Source organism: Canis lupus, chromosome 8, assembly GCF_003254725.2.
Source record: "Canis lupus dingo isolate Sandy chromosome 8, ASM325472v2, whole genome shotgun sequence".
NCBI lineage: Eukaryota > Metazoa > Chordata > Mammalia > Carnivora > Canidae > Canis > Canis lupus.
The window spans coordinates 38900870-38919219 of record NC_064250.1 but is presented as its reverse complement, the minus strand read 5'-3'; the positions used below and the strand labels follow the sequence as shown (position 1 = coordinate 38919219).

The window sequence follows — 18350 nt, the reverse complement described above, 5'->3', positions numbered from 1 at the left end:
TCATGGTCATCGCTGAGTGTCCCTACCCATTGTTAGGTCAGGATTTGCTCACCAAGATGGGGGCACAAATTCGCTTCCACCCCAAAGGGGTAAAAATCCTAAACAAGGAGGGGCACCCTATTCAGGTGCTTGTCCTGAGTTTAGAAGACGAATATCATCTCCACCAAATGCCCTCAGCCCCAATGACTGACATTGACCATTGGCTGTGGGAATTTCCCCAAGCGTGGGCAGAAACTGGGGAAATTGGGCTGGCCTGGCACTGACCCGCCATATACATAGAACTAAGGCCGGGGGCAGACCCTGTCAGGGTCCGCCAATACCCCATGCCTCTTGTAGCATGAAAGGGAATCACACCCCACATACGGCAACTACTGGACTCGGGCATATTGATGCCTTGCCAATCGGCATGGAACACTCCCTTACTGCCGGTTCGGAAACCGCACTCTAACGATTACAGGCCAGTCCAGGACTCGTCAACCGGCGAGTAGAGGATATGCACCCTATGGTCCCAAACCCATACACCCTCCTCTATTTAAAAGATGCCTTTTTCAGCCTGCCTTTAGCACCCAAGAGACAAGACCTCTTTGCCTTTGAATGGACGGACCCCGAGAAAGGCATCAATGACCAGCTCACCTGGACTCGACTACCACAAGGATTCAAAAATTCACTGACCATCTTCGATGAGGCCTTACATGAAGACTTGGGTGAGTTCTGTTCCGAGCATGCTCATTTGATATTCTGTTGGTGGCGGAGGACCAGGACACATGCCTGCAAAGCACCAGGGACTTGCTTCAAACAATAGCGGCTCTAGGATACCGGGCCTCAGCTAAAAAAACCCAGATCTGCAGAGCAGAGGATTCCACAACCGCAAACTGTCCACCAGGATGGACAGAGGCTTTTCCCACCAAACATGAGACAGCACAGACCATGACCAAGAAACTGCTGGAAGACATCTTACCGAGGTATGGTTTTCTTGTTAAGATTGAATCAGACAATGGCCCAGGATTCATCTCTAGAGTAACACGGGGAGTGGCACTAGTACTTGGGGCAGATTGGAAATTACATTGTGCACATAGGCCCCAAAGCTCAGGACAGGTAGAGGGGATGAACAGAACATTAAAGGAGACCTTAACTAAATTAGCCCTGGAGACCGGCGGGGACTGGGCGACTCTCCTCCCCTTCGCCCTATATAGGGTGAGGAACTCCCCATATAAGATGGGATTGACTCCCTATGAGATCATGTACAGTTTTCCTCCATCTATTATCCCCAATTTAAAACCTGAGGTGCAAAAAATAAAATAAAATAAAATAAAAATAAAAATAAATAAATAAAACCCGAGGTGCTTCCTGAATTTGATCACCAACTCCTTTTCTCCCTCCAAATGCTAAAATGAACCCATGAGCAGATGTGGCCTAAGCTGAGGGCCCTCTATGAGACTGGGCCACCCCCAGGTCCCCATCAATACCAGCCAGGTGACTGGGTGTACATGCAGAGATACCGACACCAGACACTTCAACCTCGCTGGAAGGGACCCTACATCATGATCCTGACCACCACTCTCAAGGTCGACGGGATTACTCCCTGGGTCCACTACACCCACGTCCAGCCAACTGATCCACAAGGACTGTTCTCAAGGACTTTGTTCCAGAATGGAAAGGCCAACCAGACAAGGACAATCCCCTAAAGCTAAGACTGCACCGTTCTCACTTACCCCACTAATGTTGCTTCCCCGTTAGCCATTTAAAAATGTGCACCCAATTCAGCCTTGCTTTTAAAGTCTTTTAAGGGTTAAAAAGATGGGAGCATCTTAACTGTAGAGAGGCTTTTGCAAGCAAGGGGGGCGTTATGTGTTGCCCCAAATGAGGAGTGTTACTTCTTTACTGACCACTCAGGAATAGTCCAGGAATCTATGGCAAAAGTCAGAAAAGGTTTAGCTAGATGTAAACGGGAACGAGAACAGCAACAAGGTTGGTTTGAATCATGATTTAATCATCCCCACTGGTTCACTCTGAGACCAACCTGGACCCATGATTGGGTCCTTCCTTAGGTTCCTCTGAGAGGGGGAAATGTGGAGGCTGAGAAAAATCAAGGCCATTCCACCTCAAATTTTAGCATTAGCAAAGTATAGCCATCTTAGGACCCTGTGAATAAGAGCTGAACTTTATAGGAAAAACTGCAGAATGTCCTCAATGTCATCGCAGGGAATCCCATATCAGAAAGACAACAGAGCCCACACTTGTGGTAGAAAGTCCCACATTAGAATGAGAACAGAGCTCAATGCCCTTGAAAGCCCCATATCAAAATGTAAACAGAACTTGAGAAATTCCTCCATCCCTTCTGAAAATCCCCTAGACCAGCCTATAAAAAACCCAGCTGTAACCCACTTCGGGGTCCAAGTCCCTGCTCCACTGTGTCAGGTATACTTGGACCCAAGCTCGAGCTTGCTAATAAACCCTCATGCACTTGCATCGGTGTTGGCTCCTTGGTTTCTCGGATTCACAATCTTGGGCACAACACCTGCATGGATGGAGCCTGCTTCTCTCTCTGTCTGTGTCTCTGCCCCCCTCTCTCTCTCTCTCTGTGTCTCTCATGAATAAATAAATAAAATCTGTAAAAAACAAAACAAAAAACAAAAACAAAAAACACCCTGGATTTGACCCAATATCTGAGTTTCTTTTATAAACCATTTTTTAGGGTGGCATGTTTCAACTAATGGCAGAGCTCATCTTTTCAACTTTATTCATTGGGGGAGGGGATCTTTTGGTAGATGGCTTTTGCCTTATTCCTAAATCCTGAGAATATTTTACGTAGCTTCATATATGGAGTTAGAAAATCTCTTTCTTGCTTTATTAACAGTCTTATTGAGGTATAATTTGTGTGCCATAAAATTCACCTAATTTAAGTGTACAACTGAATGATTTTTAATATATTTACCAATTTGTACAACCACCAACATAGTAGAATTAAAGAATTTTTGGTAAATTTTTTCCTAATTGCTTTTACTTTATCATTCTTAAAGTTTGCACATGTGGACATATTAGAAACACAACTAAATAATACATTAATACAGTGATATAATAACTTAATATGAGGACCTTTGAACACATACCCTTATATTGTGTTTGACCAGAACAAGTAAAATTAAGAAAATAGAATCAAATATTCCTGGTAAATTACAGGCAATGAAACTTTTGTGGCTTAGAGTACCAAATAGATATTGACTGTTTCAGCTGTCTTGTTTGCTGAGGAAGATGACAAAACCCAGTTTACAGATGGAAAAATAGACCGAAGGATAACTTGCCCAAGCTATATAGCTGTGCCTGGGCTAGGCCACAAACCTTGCTTCATCCCTAAATATATTGCCTTTGCCAGCTCAAGACCAGGTTTTCAATAATAATAATAATATTTGGGATCCCTGGGTGGCGCAGCGGTTTAGCGCCTGCCTTTGGCCCAGGGCGCGATCCTGGAGATCCGGGATCGAATCCCACGTCAGGCTCCCGGTGCATGGAGCCTGCTTCTCCCTCTGCCTATGTCTCTGCCTCTCTCTCTCTCTCTGTGTGACTATCATAAATAAATGAAAAATAAAAAAAAATAATATTTTGTATAATCTGTATCATTCATTCATTGAGCAAATAGTTACTGGCTACTGTGCTAACAACAAAAAATACTGCTCAAGGTGGTAGAGATACTGTAGTGAACCAACAAAGTTCCTGTTGGCAGGTAATATTCTGGTAAGTGAAACAATGATCGATTAAATAAATATATAATTTTAGATATTGAGACATGTCATTTAAAAAAATAGGCAAGCTAAGAGGATGGGTAATGGTGGTAAGAGGCAGGAGAGTACTGTTTTAGAAATGTAAAGATTTCTCTGAGGAATCTGACTTGAGCAGATACCTAAATGAAAAGAATTTGGGATATAAGAGAATGAAAGAAAGGATTTGGTTTGAGCAACTGGAAAAGTAGAGTTGTCATTTATTGAGTTGAAATAATACTGTAGCAGGAGCAGGTTTTGAGTTTTAATTCAGTTTTAGATATTTTCAGATGCCTCTTAGGCATCCAAATGGAAATAGATATTTAAGTATATGAGATTAGGTAAAAGCCTATGAAAGGAATGGATACAGGTAGAGAGAGGACCAAAGACTGATCCCTAGGATACTTAAGTGTTTAAATTTAAGAAAATGAGGAACCAGGAGGGCAGGTAGAAAAGTAGAGTCCAGTGTATTATGATGAAAACCACAAAGGCATACAGCTTTATTTATTTTTTTTTTTTTAGGCATACAGCTTTAAAAGACAGGTAAAGAAAGTGTTTTATGAGAAAAGGAGTAATTCAGATATATTGTGGATTGGTCAAATCAGGTAAAGATTGAGAATTGATCATTTTACAGAGAATAGAGAAACAAAATACTTTTATTCAAATGATCTTATTGGCACTTGCTTGAAAAAAAAAAGGTGTATCCTTTTTGCAGAAGTTCCATTTTTTACAAACTTTTTGAGGGTAGTTTGATAATATCTATCAGAAACTTAAATGTGTGCTCTTTTCTTTTTCTTTTTTTTTTAAGTGGGCTCCACATCCAGCATGGAGCCCAGTGCAGGGCGTGAACTCATGACCCTGAAATCAAGACCTAAGCTGAGATCAAGAGACCTGTAACCAACTGAGCCACCCAGGTGCCTCAAATATATGCTTTCTTTGACCTTGTAATTCCATTTTTAGGAATTTATCCTAAAGTAATAATATTTATACATATACACAAAGATATATGTATCAAAGTGTTCCTCACAGTGTTGATTTCAGTAGTAAAAAAAATCCATCAGTTTGGATACAGTTGTTAAAGGAGCAATAGATATGTAATAGATGTGTACAGATGTATAAGGTAGCTTTCACACATTGTTAAATGATAAAAGCAGGTTATCCAATAAAAGGTATAATATAATTTAATTTATGTTAATACACATAAAACAGGCCTTCTTTGACTACATTATCAAAAGGTGCCTGCTTATTTACCTCGTAAATGTCGTATTAGCCTATTTTATTCACAACACTTGTCCCTATGTAAAATTATTTTATTTATACACTTGTTCACTTTTTCCACCAGAATGTAAGCTTTGTTTTTTTTTTTTTTTTTTTTTTTAATTTATGATAGTCACAGAGAGAAAGAGAGGCAGAGACACAGGCAGAGGGAGAAGCAGGCTCCATGCACCGGGAGCCTGACGTGGGATTCGATCCCGGGTCTCCAGGATTGCGCCCTGGGCCAAAGGCAGGCGCCAAACCGCTGCGCCACCCAGGGATCCCAGAATGTAAGCTTTGTAATACATCTCCTGTCCTGTTCACATCCATATTCCTACTGCTTAGGGTCGTAATTTTTAAAATCTTGTTTTAGGGGAAAAAAAGAATATTTTCCTAGTTTAATTATTAAGTATTACTCTCATTCCAATGAATATCCCTTCTCGTTTCTTCATTGTTATCATTTACAAATGAAGGCAGTCATTCTCAATCCTAAAGTCACATTAAAATTAAAGAAAAAAATTATGCATGGGCTCTCCAATGTAGACCAATCTCAAGTCAGAACTTGGGATGGAATCAGGGTATTAGTATTTTTTAAAGTTTTCTTTGAGGGATCCCTGGGTGGTGCAGCGGTTTGGCGCCTGCCTATGGCCCAGGGCGCGATCCTGGAGACCCGGGATCGAATCCCATGTTGGGCTCCTGGTGCATAGAGCCTGCTTCTCCCTCTGCCTATGTCTCTGCCTCTCTCTCTCTCTCTCTGTGACTATCATAAAAAAAATAAATAAAGTTTTCTTTGAGATTCTAACGTGAAAGCTGTTGAGAGCCACTAGATTAGATGATATTTAAAGTATAATCCTAAGGATTCTGGTATCAAGGATACGTAAGAGGGACACATTTCTCTAGAGTAAAGGTATTTTCCAAGAATTAGAGTATCAGTGTTTCAGACAAATCATCTTTTGCTTTAGGAATAAGATTGGGGGCAGCCCCGGTGGCTTAGCAGTTTAGTGCTGCCTTCAGTCTGGGGTGTGATCCTGGAGACCGAGGATGGAGTCCCACATGAGGCTCCCTGCATGGAGTCCCACGTCAGGCTCCCTGCATGGAGCCTGCTTCTCTCTCTGCCTCTCTCTCTCTCTCTCTCTCTCTCTCTCTGTGTGTCTGTCATGAATAAATAAAATCTTAAAAAAAAAAAAAAAAGGAATAACAGATTGAATCAGTCATTTTCTCCTCTCGAAGTACTTCTCCCTTGAAGAGGTGTAGGTATTGGGAGACAAAAATTTGACATATTTCAAGAATTTTACAAAAGAAAGACCTTAAGTTTCACATTTGTTGGAAAATTTACTTTCAGTAGGATCATTTTCTTAAGAGTTCTTAAGTTTACAAATGCTGGATGAAAACTTTCTATTTTCACTCCAGTAGTTAGGGAAATAAAGACCTTACTGCATCACTTCAGGAGGACTTTTTCCCTTCCTTGGACCTTTGTGATGCGTTTACCTAGAAACAGCTTCTTTGATGTGCAAACATTCTACTGGCAAATTATGCAGGGCAGCCACTCATATTGAACAATTCAGGTTTCTTCTGGGAATTGAACTTTGATCCGGAATTTTCTCTTGTGCCTGATATGGTAAAAATTTATGGTTTTTACATTCTAAAGCATAGTGAAATACAGCGTACTATGTCTTTCTAATTTGAGGTATTGATAAATCTTATGAGCATGTGGAAAAAAATAGAATAATCATGTACAAACCTACCATCACAGAATAATTGTGTCATATTGCTGTATTTTATTTACTTTAGTCTCCTCATACATTTTATTATATAAGGTTAATATGGGAAAACAGTACTATTATCCATATAAGTTAACTTTGTATTAAGGAATTTCTCTTCCTATTGGATTCTTTGGTTGTTTAATGTGTATTTTTTGTGCCTACTATGGGATGGTAGAAATAAACCAGAAATAAATTCTGCTGTTAGGTATCTTTAATGTAGTAGGAGAGATAAAATTTTTACCTAATACAATATTGAATGAGATAAGAGTTGGAAAAAAAAAAAAAAGAGATAACAGTTGGAAAAAAGTATAGATCATTAAAAGTTAGAGAGACTGCCCCTTACCTTGCCAGAATCAAGGAATGAGATGGTATTTGAACTGATATTGAAAGATTTGTGTTGCTAGAGGTATGGTTTGGTCCACATAGTACAGTAGCCTGTTTTTTAGAGGCAATATGTGTGAAACTCATTAAGTAACTTTGTTTTTAATAGAGTATAAGATTCATAAAATGGTAAGGAAATAAAAGTAAAAAATAGAATTCTTAAGAAGTCTTTTGTCTCCATTATCACTATCATTCAGGACTGAGGAGCAGTTTATTGTCCCTTTTCATTCACCATAGCTTGTTTTTTGTTTCTCTTCTTTGGTTCTTAGAAAAGGAATTGATGAAAAAAAAAAAAAAAGAAAAGGAATTGATGTAGTAATGATTTTAGGTATCAAATAATGGAAACGAGGAAAAGACTAAAGTCTCATTAGAGATATTTCCACTTCATCTATGTAGCTATCTATTTATTTATAAAGATTTTATTTTGTGGTAATCTCTTCACCCAGTGTGGGGCTCAAATTCACAACCCCGAGATCAAGAGTCACACACTACTAACTGAGCCAGCCAGGCACCTCAGATATTTGTTTTTTAATAATTGCTTTCAATATCAGTAAAATGAAATAATACAGAAATTTCAAAATGGATTTCAAGGTTATTGAGTAAAATCAGGCCTTCCTGCTTTCTGTTCCATGCTATTCAAATCACACCATCTTGGTTTTTCTCTATGAAAATTCCTGTATTCTGGGAAAGTACAATTTTATGGAAGATACCAACCAGCAAAGGAAACATACCCCACTTACATGCAACCCCTCTGGCCTGCAGTTTCTGTATGTGTTTTCTCCTCCTCCTCCCCCATACATCCCCTGATCTTTTTTTTTTTTTTAATTTTTATTTATTTATGATAGTCACACAGAGAGAGAGAGAAGCAGAGACATAGGCAGAGGGAGAAGCAGGCTCCATGCACCAGGAGCCCGACGTGGGATTCGATCCTGGGTCTCCAGGATCACGCCCCGGGCCAAAGGCAGGCGCTAAACCGCTGCGCCACCCAGGGATCCCACATCCCCTGATCTTAAAAAATAAATCTCCCTCTTATTGCCTGATAAACATATGGAAGATGGCTTTCCTCTATTTCTTTTACTTTAGAAAAGAAAGATAATTTATGAAATTGAACTGGGTAGGGAATATGGATTTAAGGCAGTATGGAAGTTCTTGGGAAATTGAATTTGTAAAAATTATAGTTACATTTTACATTCCTCTGGGGCAGAAAGAACACTATGACCTATCACATGCTACATTATCAACTCATGTTAGACTTTTTATCTTTTGGCTGAATCTCAAGGGATATAGTTAGGGTTCCTGATAGAGAAATTGAAAATGAAGGATATTTGCAAGTAGGGTGTACATAAATATGATTAATAAGTAGCATTTAGGGCGGTGCCAGAAGGAGTTGCAGCGGTAGCTGCTGGAAAGAACCATGGCCAACAGTGAACGCACCTTCATTGCCATCAAGCCTGATGGAGTCCAGCGCAACCTCGTAGGAGAGATCATCAAGCGTTTGGAGCAAAAGGGATTCTGCCTCATTGCTATGAAATTAATCCAGGCTTCTGAAGACCTTCTCAAGGAGCACTATATTGACCTGAAGGACCGTCCATTCTTTGCCGGCCTGGTGAAGTACATGCAGTCAGGGCCTGTGGTTGCCACGGTGTGGGAAGGCCTGAATGCGGTGAAGACAGGCCGAGTGATGCTCGGGGAGACCAACCCGGGGGAATCCAAACCTGGGACCATCCGTGGGGACTTTTGCATCCAAGTTGGCAGGAACGTTATCCATGGCAGCGATTCTGTGGAGAGTGCAGAGAAGGAGATTGGCTTGTGGTTCCAGCCTGAAGAGCTGGTGGATTACAAGAGCTGTGCTCAGAACTGGATTTATGAGTGATGAGGAAGCAGACCTCAGTGCTTTGCCCGTTCCATTCCCTCTCCCTCCCATGAGCAAGGGGCCAGGCTCTTGCAAATCCAGTTATTTTTGAGAACTTCCTTATAACCTGGAGGGGACCTCTTGGAGCTGGGAGTGCTTCCTGTACAGTATTATGGGCCGCCATCAGATTAAAATGTTTCATCCCGGGATCCCTGGGTGGCGCAGCGGTTTGGCGCCTGCCTTTGGCCCAGGGCGCGATCCTGGAGACCCGGGATCGAGTCCCACGTCGGGCTCCCGGTGCATGGAGCCTGTTTCTCCCTCTGCCTGTGTCTCTGCCTCTCTCTCTCTTTCTCTCTCTCTCTGTGACTATTATAAAAAAAAAAAAAAAAAAAAAAAAAAGTTAAAAAAAAGTTAAAAAAAATGTTTCATCCCATTGTAAAAAAAAAAAAAAAAAAGTAGCAGCTGTTTCAACCAGTTACAATTTAAACAGTGGTTTGATACTATCTTTAGAATGCCTTGTCTCCAAGCAACAGGTTCAGTGGGCAGCTCCTTCTGAAGTCTGGCTAAGCTGTGAGGATCTGAAGTGGTGTCCTGAAGACATTGCTATTGATGCTGGGCATATCTCAGCATCAATTCCTTACTGCTCTATGCAGACTCTCCTTGGAAGCACCTTGGATCACCATTACTAGGTCTGTTTCATGCTTCTTTTATCTCTAGCATGTCAGGCCCTCTCCAGTTTTTAAAGCACTCAGATCCAGGAAGGCTTGCTACTGGCCAAAGTAAAGGGCTCCACAAGGCTAAGCCATCAAAAGTCGATCATCTATCAGCCCACAGATCTCAGAAAAATAGCCCAGTGGTGAGTTGTACACTGGCATTTATTTTTTATCCCATTCTCAGAAAGTAGAGGTAAAACAATTTCTACATAATTGAGAGCTAAAAGAAAGGACAGTCCAGTTCTGTTTGCCCACTTGCCTATGCTAGCACCCTTTCATGTCTTTGCTAGTGAACAATCCAAGACATGAGGTTAAATGATCTCTTATTTCTTTTGATCCCTGGTTTGACTCTAGAATAAGAAGCAAGGGCACCTGGGTGGCTCAGTTAGTTAAACAGCTGACTCTTGACTTCAGCTCAGGTCATGATCTTGGGGTCATGAGATTGAGCCCTGTGTTGGGCTCCAGGTTCAGCAGGGAATCTGCTTGAGGATTCTCTCTCTCCCTCTCACTCTGCCCCTACTCTCGCTTATGTATTCTCTCTCTCTCTCTCAAATAAATAAATAAATAAATAAATAAATAAATAAATAAATAATTTAAAAAATAGAATAAGGACCAGTGAACCATCTATATCTAATGGAATCTCAAAGTAGATTTTATTTATATTTGCCTTTTTGATGGTTCTCACATTTCACTGAGGACCAACAATCCTAAAACAATGTATAAATAGACTCTGAAGGGCCTCTAAAGTTAATTTGATCCAAACTCATCATTTTCTAAATTAGGAAATAACACTAGACAGGCCACAGTGATTTGAGAGGCAGAGCTGAGTAGTCGGAGTCCCATTACCTACTAGTGCATCAAATTATCCCCTTGGTTTACAGCCTTGTTTTTTTTTTTTAATTTTTATTTATTTATGATAGTCACACACAGAGAGAGAGGCAGAGACACAGGCAGAGGGAGAGCAGGCTCCATGCACCGGGAGCCCGATGCGGGATTCGATCCCAGGTCTCCAGGATCGCGCCGCGGGCCAAAGGCAGGCGCCAAACCGCTGCGCCACCCAGGGATCCCTACAGCCTTGTTTTATTAGGGCTAGACCCTAATGAGAATCTTTCTGAAAATTAAATGTCCTGTTGGATCAGTTGATGTCCCTTCCAGTAATATTTTTCAGACCATGATAAATATCCACCCAGGCTTTACCACGTAGCTCCTAGGGGATGAAGTCTGAGCTTGGAGTAAAGATGAGTGTTAGAGTAGTTTATTTCCTCCCTCTATTGGCTTTATATGACAATGACAAGCCTATTTTCTCCACTAGGAGAGGAAATGTTTTACAGTAAATCAACGGATGAGTAGATAAGGAAATGTTACATATATTTGTGTATATATACACATATACCCACTGTACAGATTTAAATTTGACATTTTCCCCCAATTTTGCTTCACTTTTCTCAAAGAGATAAAACTTCTGGGTGCCTGTCTGGCTTAGTTGGTAGAACATGTGACTCTTGATCTCAGAGTTGTGAATTATAGCCCTATGTTGGATGTAGAGATTACTTTAAAATCTTAAGAAAGAGGTAAGACTTCACTGATAACAGTTGAAGACTGTTTTGTGACTTTTGATCTCATCCCCAGTTCTTGGGATGGATAATATAAAAACTTTAACAAGTAGGATCAGACATTAACTAATAAGAATCTTTGCCATTCCTAGCACTGGGGCAGGACCTGGAGTCTCTGCTGTTGAGCATTAGGCATCTTGGTTACTAGACAGAAGAAGGGTGAATGCACACAGGTTCTGGGGTGGTGAGAGATGGAGGTATTAAGGCAGCTGCTATTACAAGTCTCTGTGAAGTGTTCTTTGATCATCTTGGACCTCTTTTTTTTTTTTTTAATTTATTTTTTATTGGTCTTTTTCCTTTTCATAAGTAACTATTCTGAACTAAGTATATAACCTTTATATTCTTATAAATTTGTGGGTACTTCTGTTTGGGGCATTTAAAAATTACATAAATGATACTCTAGACAGGAGTGCTTAGGTGGCTCAGTCAGGTAAGCGTCTGCCTTCAGCTCAGGTCATGATCCGAGGGTCCTGGGATTGAGTCCTGCACTGGGCTTCCTGCTCAGCAGGAAGTCTGCTTTTTCCCTCTGTCCTACCCTTGCTCGTGATCTCTCTCTCTCTCAAATAAATATTTTTTAGGGATCCCTGGGTGGCGCAGCGGTTTGGCGCCTGCCTTTGGCCCGGGGCGCGATCCTGGAGACCCAGGATCGAATCCCACATCGGGCTCCCGGTGCATGGAGCCTGCTTCTCCCTCTGCCTGTGTCTCTGCCTCTCTCTCTCTCTCTCTCTCTCTCTCTCTGTGACTATCATAAATAAAAAAATAAAAATTAAAAAAATTAAAAAATATATTTTTTAAAAATGATATTCTAGATGGAACTTTCTGCCATGCTATTTACATTCAGTCTTATGTTTTTGAACGTTGTTCTTTTTGATTCACATAAATTTAGTCTGCACATTAACTGCTGCACAGAATTTCATTACAAAGTAATATATCACAATTTTTATATATAAACAAGCTGCAGTGAGTATTTTTTTTTTTTTTTAGGTTTTATTTATTTATTCATGAGAGACACAGAGAGAGAGGCAGAGACACAGGCAGAGGGAGAAGCAGGTTCCATGCAGAGAGCCTGACAGGACTGGATCCTGGGTCTCCAGGATCACGTCCTGGGCTCAAGGTGGCACTAAACCGCTGCCTGGTTTAGTGCCACCTCTGGGCTGCCCTGCAGTGAGTATTCTTATCCAGCATGCCTCCTTGTCCATATCTTTTAAACTATGAAATAAAAATTTTTCAAGTTGTATTTGAAAGAGCTAACTACAAAAAATAAATTAGAGGTTGACTATTTCTTATTTTTATAAATTAGAAGCCTATTTGAGTACGATAGTTATTTTTATTTTTATTATTAATGTTTTAAATCATAGTGATATTGCAAAAAATAATGGATATTTTCTGTATATACCTTTCTTTTTTTTTTTTTTTTTTTTTTTTTTTTTTTTATTGGTGTTCAATTTACTAACATACAGAATAATACCCAGTGCCCGTCACCCATTCACTCCCACCCCCCGCCCTCCTCCCCTTCTACCACCCCTAGTTCGTTTCCCAGAGTTAGCAGTCTTTACGTTCTGTCTCCCTTTCTGATATTTCCCACACATTTCTTCTCCCTTCCCTTATATTCCCTTTCACTATTATTTATATTCCCCAAATGAATGAGAACATATAATGTTTGTCCTTCTCCGACTGACTTACTTCACTCAGCTGTATATACCTTTCTTAAATACTGCTGAAAACTAGATATACACAAGAGTAAAAAGAAATATTCAGTGCTTAAAAAAATCAGTGAGGGATGCCTGGGTGGCTCAGCAGTTGAGCATCTGCCTTAGGCTCAGAGCACGTTCCTGGGTCCAGAATCGAGTCCTGCATCAGGCTCCCTGCAAGGAGCCTGCTTCTCCTTCTGTCTGTCTCTGCCTCTCATGAGTAAACAAATAAAATCTTTAAAAAAATCAATGATATTGTAATATTGCAATGAACTAAATAAGACACTTAGCATGTTTTAATCAATTTACTCTTGTTTTGGATCTCAGGTACACTATCAAGTTAGTCATGTTAGTTCATGGTACATTATCTGTCTGTGGAACATTGCTCTTGCTTTATTTTTTTTTCCATCATTTCCTTTTCTGTTTCCTCTCAATCTTACATGTTTGTCTTCAAGTATATTTGCATCTTTTAAAAGTATGTATTTTTGTGTATGGGTTTATTTTTTTAAATATGTAATTCTTAGAAAATTATAAAATGTATACACACAGATTAGATAATAAAACAAGTACCTATGAGCCTGATTCCTAGTTTCATAGAACATTGTCAGCACCTTAGATATTTCCTGTGTGCCCTTTCCTAACTGAATCCCTTTGTTTCTACCTAAAATTCAAGATAGTAGATATGTATTTAATTTTTTTTAATTAAAAAAAATTTTAAGTAGGTTCCATGCTGGGCCTGGAGCCCAATCTAGGACTTGAATCACAACTGTTAGATCAAGACCTGAGCTGAGAGCAAGAGTTAGATGCTTAACTGACTGAACCATTCATGTGCCCCCAAATAGTAGATGTTTTGAATTTTGTGTTAATCATTCCTTGTTTCTCTTCCTAGTCTAATCACCCACATATGTATCCTTAATTAATATTATTTTTATCCATTTTGAAAATGTATTTAAATGAAGTTATACTAGTTTTATTCTTTTGTTACTTCTTTTTCTTTTGTAAGATTGGTGTTGATGTAGTGCAGTTATCAATAATTTTTATCATTGTGTAGTATTTTATTGTATGAATATACCACAGGTTATTTATCTACTAAACTCTTATTTGACATATGGGTTTTCCATTTTTTGCTTTTTCAAATAATGTTGATAATCTTTGCTTTTAAATGGAAAGTTTAGTCCATTTACATTTAATTATACTACTATTTGGATATATTTCTATCATCACATTATGCATAATCCATTGTCCCATTATTTTTGCAGTTCCTTTTCCCTCCTCTTATTGTGCCAAAAACTGATTATGTTTTTGCTTTGTTGTTTGTATTTTTTTCATTCCATTTTTCCTTCTCTTCTAGTTTAAAAGTTATATGCTATATGAATACTGTTTTAGTGGTTATATTAACTATTTTATCATATGTAATTAACAAAGTTAAATAACATTTTCATGTTACTCCTGGGAAAGCTGAAGATTTTATAGTGCTTTAAACTATTTTTCAGGACGCCTGGGCAGCTCAGAAGTTGAGTGTCTGCCTTTGGCTCAGGGCATGATCCCAGGTCCAGGGATTGAGTCCCACATGGGGCTCCCTGCGAAGGAGCCTGCTTCTCCCTCTGCCTATGTCTCTGCCTCTCTCTATGCGTCTCTTATGAATAAATAAATAAATCTTTAAAAACATACTTTTCTCCTCTCAATATATATACAATTTTTTGTCTTGCTTTTATTCTATTCTTTATTTTCAACCCTATAAATCAGATTTTAAAAATTAACTCTTATTTAAATATACCTACATATTTACAATTATTTTTTGTTCACTTTTCTTGCTCATATTTCAGACTTCATAAGTTAGTTTTCTATGTGAAATCTATCCTTTAGAATTTTCTTAAATGAGGGAATATTAGGAAATTCAGTTTTTCTTTGTCTAAAATCTCTTTATTCTATCCCATTTTATTTATTTTATTTATTTTTTATTTTTTATTTATGATAGGCACACAGTGAGAGAGAGAGAGGCAGAGACACAGGCAGAGGGAGAAGCAGGCTCCATGCACTGGGAGCCCGACATGGGATTCGATCCCGGGTCTCCAGGATCACACCCTGGGCCAAAGGCAGGCGCTAAACCGCTGCGCCACCCAGGGATCCCTATCCCATTTTAAAACATAATTTCACTCAGTATAAAATTTCTAGCTGGCAGTTATAATATATCCTTCATTTGAAGAAATACTACCATTTTTTGCACTATTACAAAATTTTAAAATGTTACCAGCTAAACTATTCACAGTATGAAATGGCACCAACTTTAAGATGCACCCCAGTTAGGGTCACCCAGATGACTCAGTTTGTTAAGCATCCGACTCATGATTCAGCTCAGGTCATAATCTCAGGGTTGTGAGATTGAGCCCCATGTTGGGCTTTGTGCTCAGCAGGGAGTCTGGTTGGGATTCTCTCTCTCCCTCTGCCCTTCCCCCAACTCACATTTTCTCTCTCTCTCTCTCTCTCTTTCTCAAATAAATATGTCTTCAAAAAAAGATGCACCCCCATTGCAGAAATGTGAAAAGTTTGTCTCAGAATCAGTGAAGGATGATATATTTTTTTAGTGCATTATAGCTATCATTTTGCTTTTTCTAGCTTTTGAATTGTTGAAATGTCTCTCAGCAGTCCAACAGCTATTTTTTTGTCATTATCTGTCCTTTCTATTATCTGCTTTTTAGATATTTCCTTGATGGTCTGCAATTTCATTTTTTAAAGTCTTTTTTATTTATTCATTTGAGACAAAGATATATATATATATACATATACATATATAGATATAGATATAGATAGAGAGAGATAGAGAGAGAGAGAGAGAGCATGAGCAAGGGGAGAGGCAGAGGGAGAAGCAGGCTCCCCGCTGAACCAGAAGCCTGATAGGGGGGCTCAATCTCAGGGCCTGGAGATCATGACCTGAGCTGAAGACAGATGCTCAACCATCTGAACCATGCAGGTGCCCCTGCAATTTCATTTTCAGTGTGTAGGTAAGGAATTCTTTTTCTTTACTCTTCTTGGGATTTGCTAGACCACTTTGATATCTTTCAACAATTCTGTAAAATTCTTAGACATTATGTCTTTAAATATTGCCTCTTCCCATTCTCTAATTTATAAACTTCTTGGACTCCAAATAGACATATGATAGACCAACTCATATTCTCTGTGTCTTTGAACTCTCTTTTATCTCTACCATTTATTTTTTCATTTATTTTTTCCTATATGCTGTCCTCTTGATAATTCCTTCATATAATTTCACTCATTCTTCACCTAGGTCTCTTGATAATTCCTTCATATAATTTCACTCATTCTTCACCTAGGCTCTTTAATGTGTCCATTCAGTTTTTTTTTTTTTTCCATTCAGTTTTTGAATTAAAGTTATTATACTTTTCATTTTTAGAAAGCTTACCTGGTTGTTTTTCCCAACATGTTTATTCTTTTTTTTTTTTTTTAATTTATTCTTGAGAGACAGAAAGAGAGAGAGGCAGAGACACAGGCAGAGGGAGAAGCAGGCTCCATGCAGGGAGACTGACATAGGACTCAATCCTGGCTGAAGGCAGCGCCAAACTGCTGTGCCACCGGGGCTGCCCCCAACATGTTTATTCTTTTTTTTTTTTTTTTTGTTTATTCTTTAAGGTTTTGTGACTTATATTTTCAAAATTCTCTTTTATTCTTGATTTTTTTATTACACATTTTTAAAATTTATTTTTTTGAGAGGAAGAGAGTGCACAAGCAGGGCAGGTAAAGGGCAGGGAGAAGAGAGAAAGAATCTTAAGTAGGCTTCATGCTCAGCACAGAGTCCAATGGAAGGCTTGATCTTATGACCCTAAGATCATGATCTGAGCTGAAATCAAAAGTTGGATGCTTAATCAACTGAGCCACCCAGGTGCCCCAAAGTTTTTATTTTTGAGTAATCTCTACACCCAATCTGGGACTTGAACTTATAGCACCAAGATCAATACTTGCACACTCCACCAACTGAGCCAGCCAGGTGCCCCTCTTAAAATTTTTTAAATAGTTTAATACAATTATTTTGTATCCTCTTGTGAAGTTCTGTTTCCTAGTATCTTTGTAAGCATAAAATTTTAAAACCTGATAACTTTAGAAAAATACATTTTGTTTCTTTAGTGCATTAAGCACCATGTGATATGTTTATGCACTTTTTAGAGATTTATGTTAATACATTTTTCTTGGTTTTATTTGAATCATATAAACTTTTTTTGTAACAAAATTATACTAATTATAGTTACACTTTGCACACCCCTTTAACTATAGGAAGAAATACTGTACTACGGATAAATATGCTCCAACTTTTACTCTCAATATAGGTGTGGAAGAAAGATGAAATTGATGTTGATTTACTGAAATCAGATTTTAAAAAATTAATTTGTATAATATAATGCATAGGAATTGATTTGTAACCAAAAAATAAAACAAATACTGATAAATCTCTCATCCGTGGCCTTCTAATATTTCAAGTCTCTATAAAGGTTTTTATTAGATGTGAATTAAAATGTCCACAGATACCTTATATGTGTTTTCTTGATTCCTGTACTCTTAGAAATTATATTTATTTAGATGTGGTACATTTAAGATGTTATAAATTGTCAGGTAGCAATTTTTAAAAAGATGTAAAGTCTTTTAGGTGTCAGCATGTTACTCATCATTTTCCTGAGACCTATTGCATTTGTTACCATAGTACCTCAAATGTTTTAAAGTTGTATTCTTCTTAAAGCTACTTATTTGAGTTTCTGTGGGTTAGAACATTGGTTTTGATCAATAGGGAACATGTTTAGCTAATTAATTTGCAATCTCTCTTTGTAGGCTTCTTTTGATCCCCGTGTTGTAGTTCCCACCAAGAACCCAACGATGTACAACAAAAGGGCAGCTGACCCAGTCCGTCCTGACCTTACTGGTTTGCTGGTGAAAAACAAAAATCTTCTAGCTGAGGTATATGGATTATCTGAAAATAAAAAATGCCAAGGGAAATTATATCCTCTGTAAAAGTAGGGAGAAAAACATTCTGATAAGGGGCTCAAAGTGTTATCTTAATTCAGTTTTGCTTTTTTTTCTCAATATTGAACTGTCTTGTCATTGAGGAGCACAAATTTAGACTCAAATTTGTCTTTTGCCAGGTAAATCCTTTTGAAGATCACATGTAGTTAAGTGCTTTTGAGTTGACTGGTAAATATCATAGTGTTAAAATAGTGCTTAGGGGCAGCCCCGGTGGCCCAGCGGTTTGGTGCCGCCTTCAGCCCAGGGCATGATCCTGGAGACCCAGGATCAAATCCCACGTCGGGTTCCCTGCATGGAGCC

General features: G+C 38.8%; 2 protein-coding genes across 4 annotated transcripts in view; both read left to right on the top strand.

Moving 5' to 3' along the window:
* Window positions 1-4570: 4570 nt before the first annotated feature.
* The window catches only part of LOC112657177 (coiled-coil domain-containing protein 170-like), a 52932-nt gene continuing 39152 nt past the window's right edge, over window positions 4571-18350 (top strand). The window contains exons 1-2 of one of the 3 annotated variants that reach the window (XM_025443072.3): window positions 4571-4669; window positions 17859-17984. In XM_025443072.3, the coding sequence (XP_025298857.1) occupies window positions 17904-17984 (81 nt within the window). In that variant the 5' untranslated portion in view covers window positions 4571-4669; window positions 17859-17903. Of the gene's footprint in view, window positions 4670-6469; window positions 6628-9708; window positions 9862-17858; window positions 17985-18350 lie in introns of those variants that run through there. The other 2 variants (XM_025443071.3, XM_049113244.1) reach the window with 2 other exon arrangements.
* On the top strand, window positions 7966-9210 carry LOC112657178 (nucleoside diphosphate kinase A-like). The gene has a single exon (XM_035719871.2). The coding sequence runs from the start codon at window positions 8568-8570 to the stop codon at window positions 9024-9026; it is 459 nt and encodes a 152-aa protein (XP_035575764.1). The 5' UTR covers window positions 7966-8567; the 3' UTR covers window positions 9027-9210.

What these genes read in the sequence shown, in the direction of transcription:
- LOC112657178 (XM_035719871.2), top strand. Translation starts at nt 8,568, where the DNA reads ATGGCCAACAGTGAACGCACCTTCATTGCCATCAAGCCTGATGGAGTC.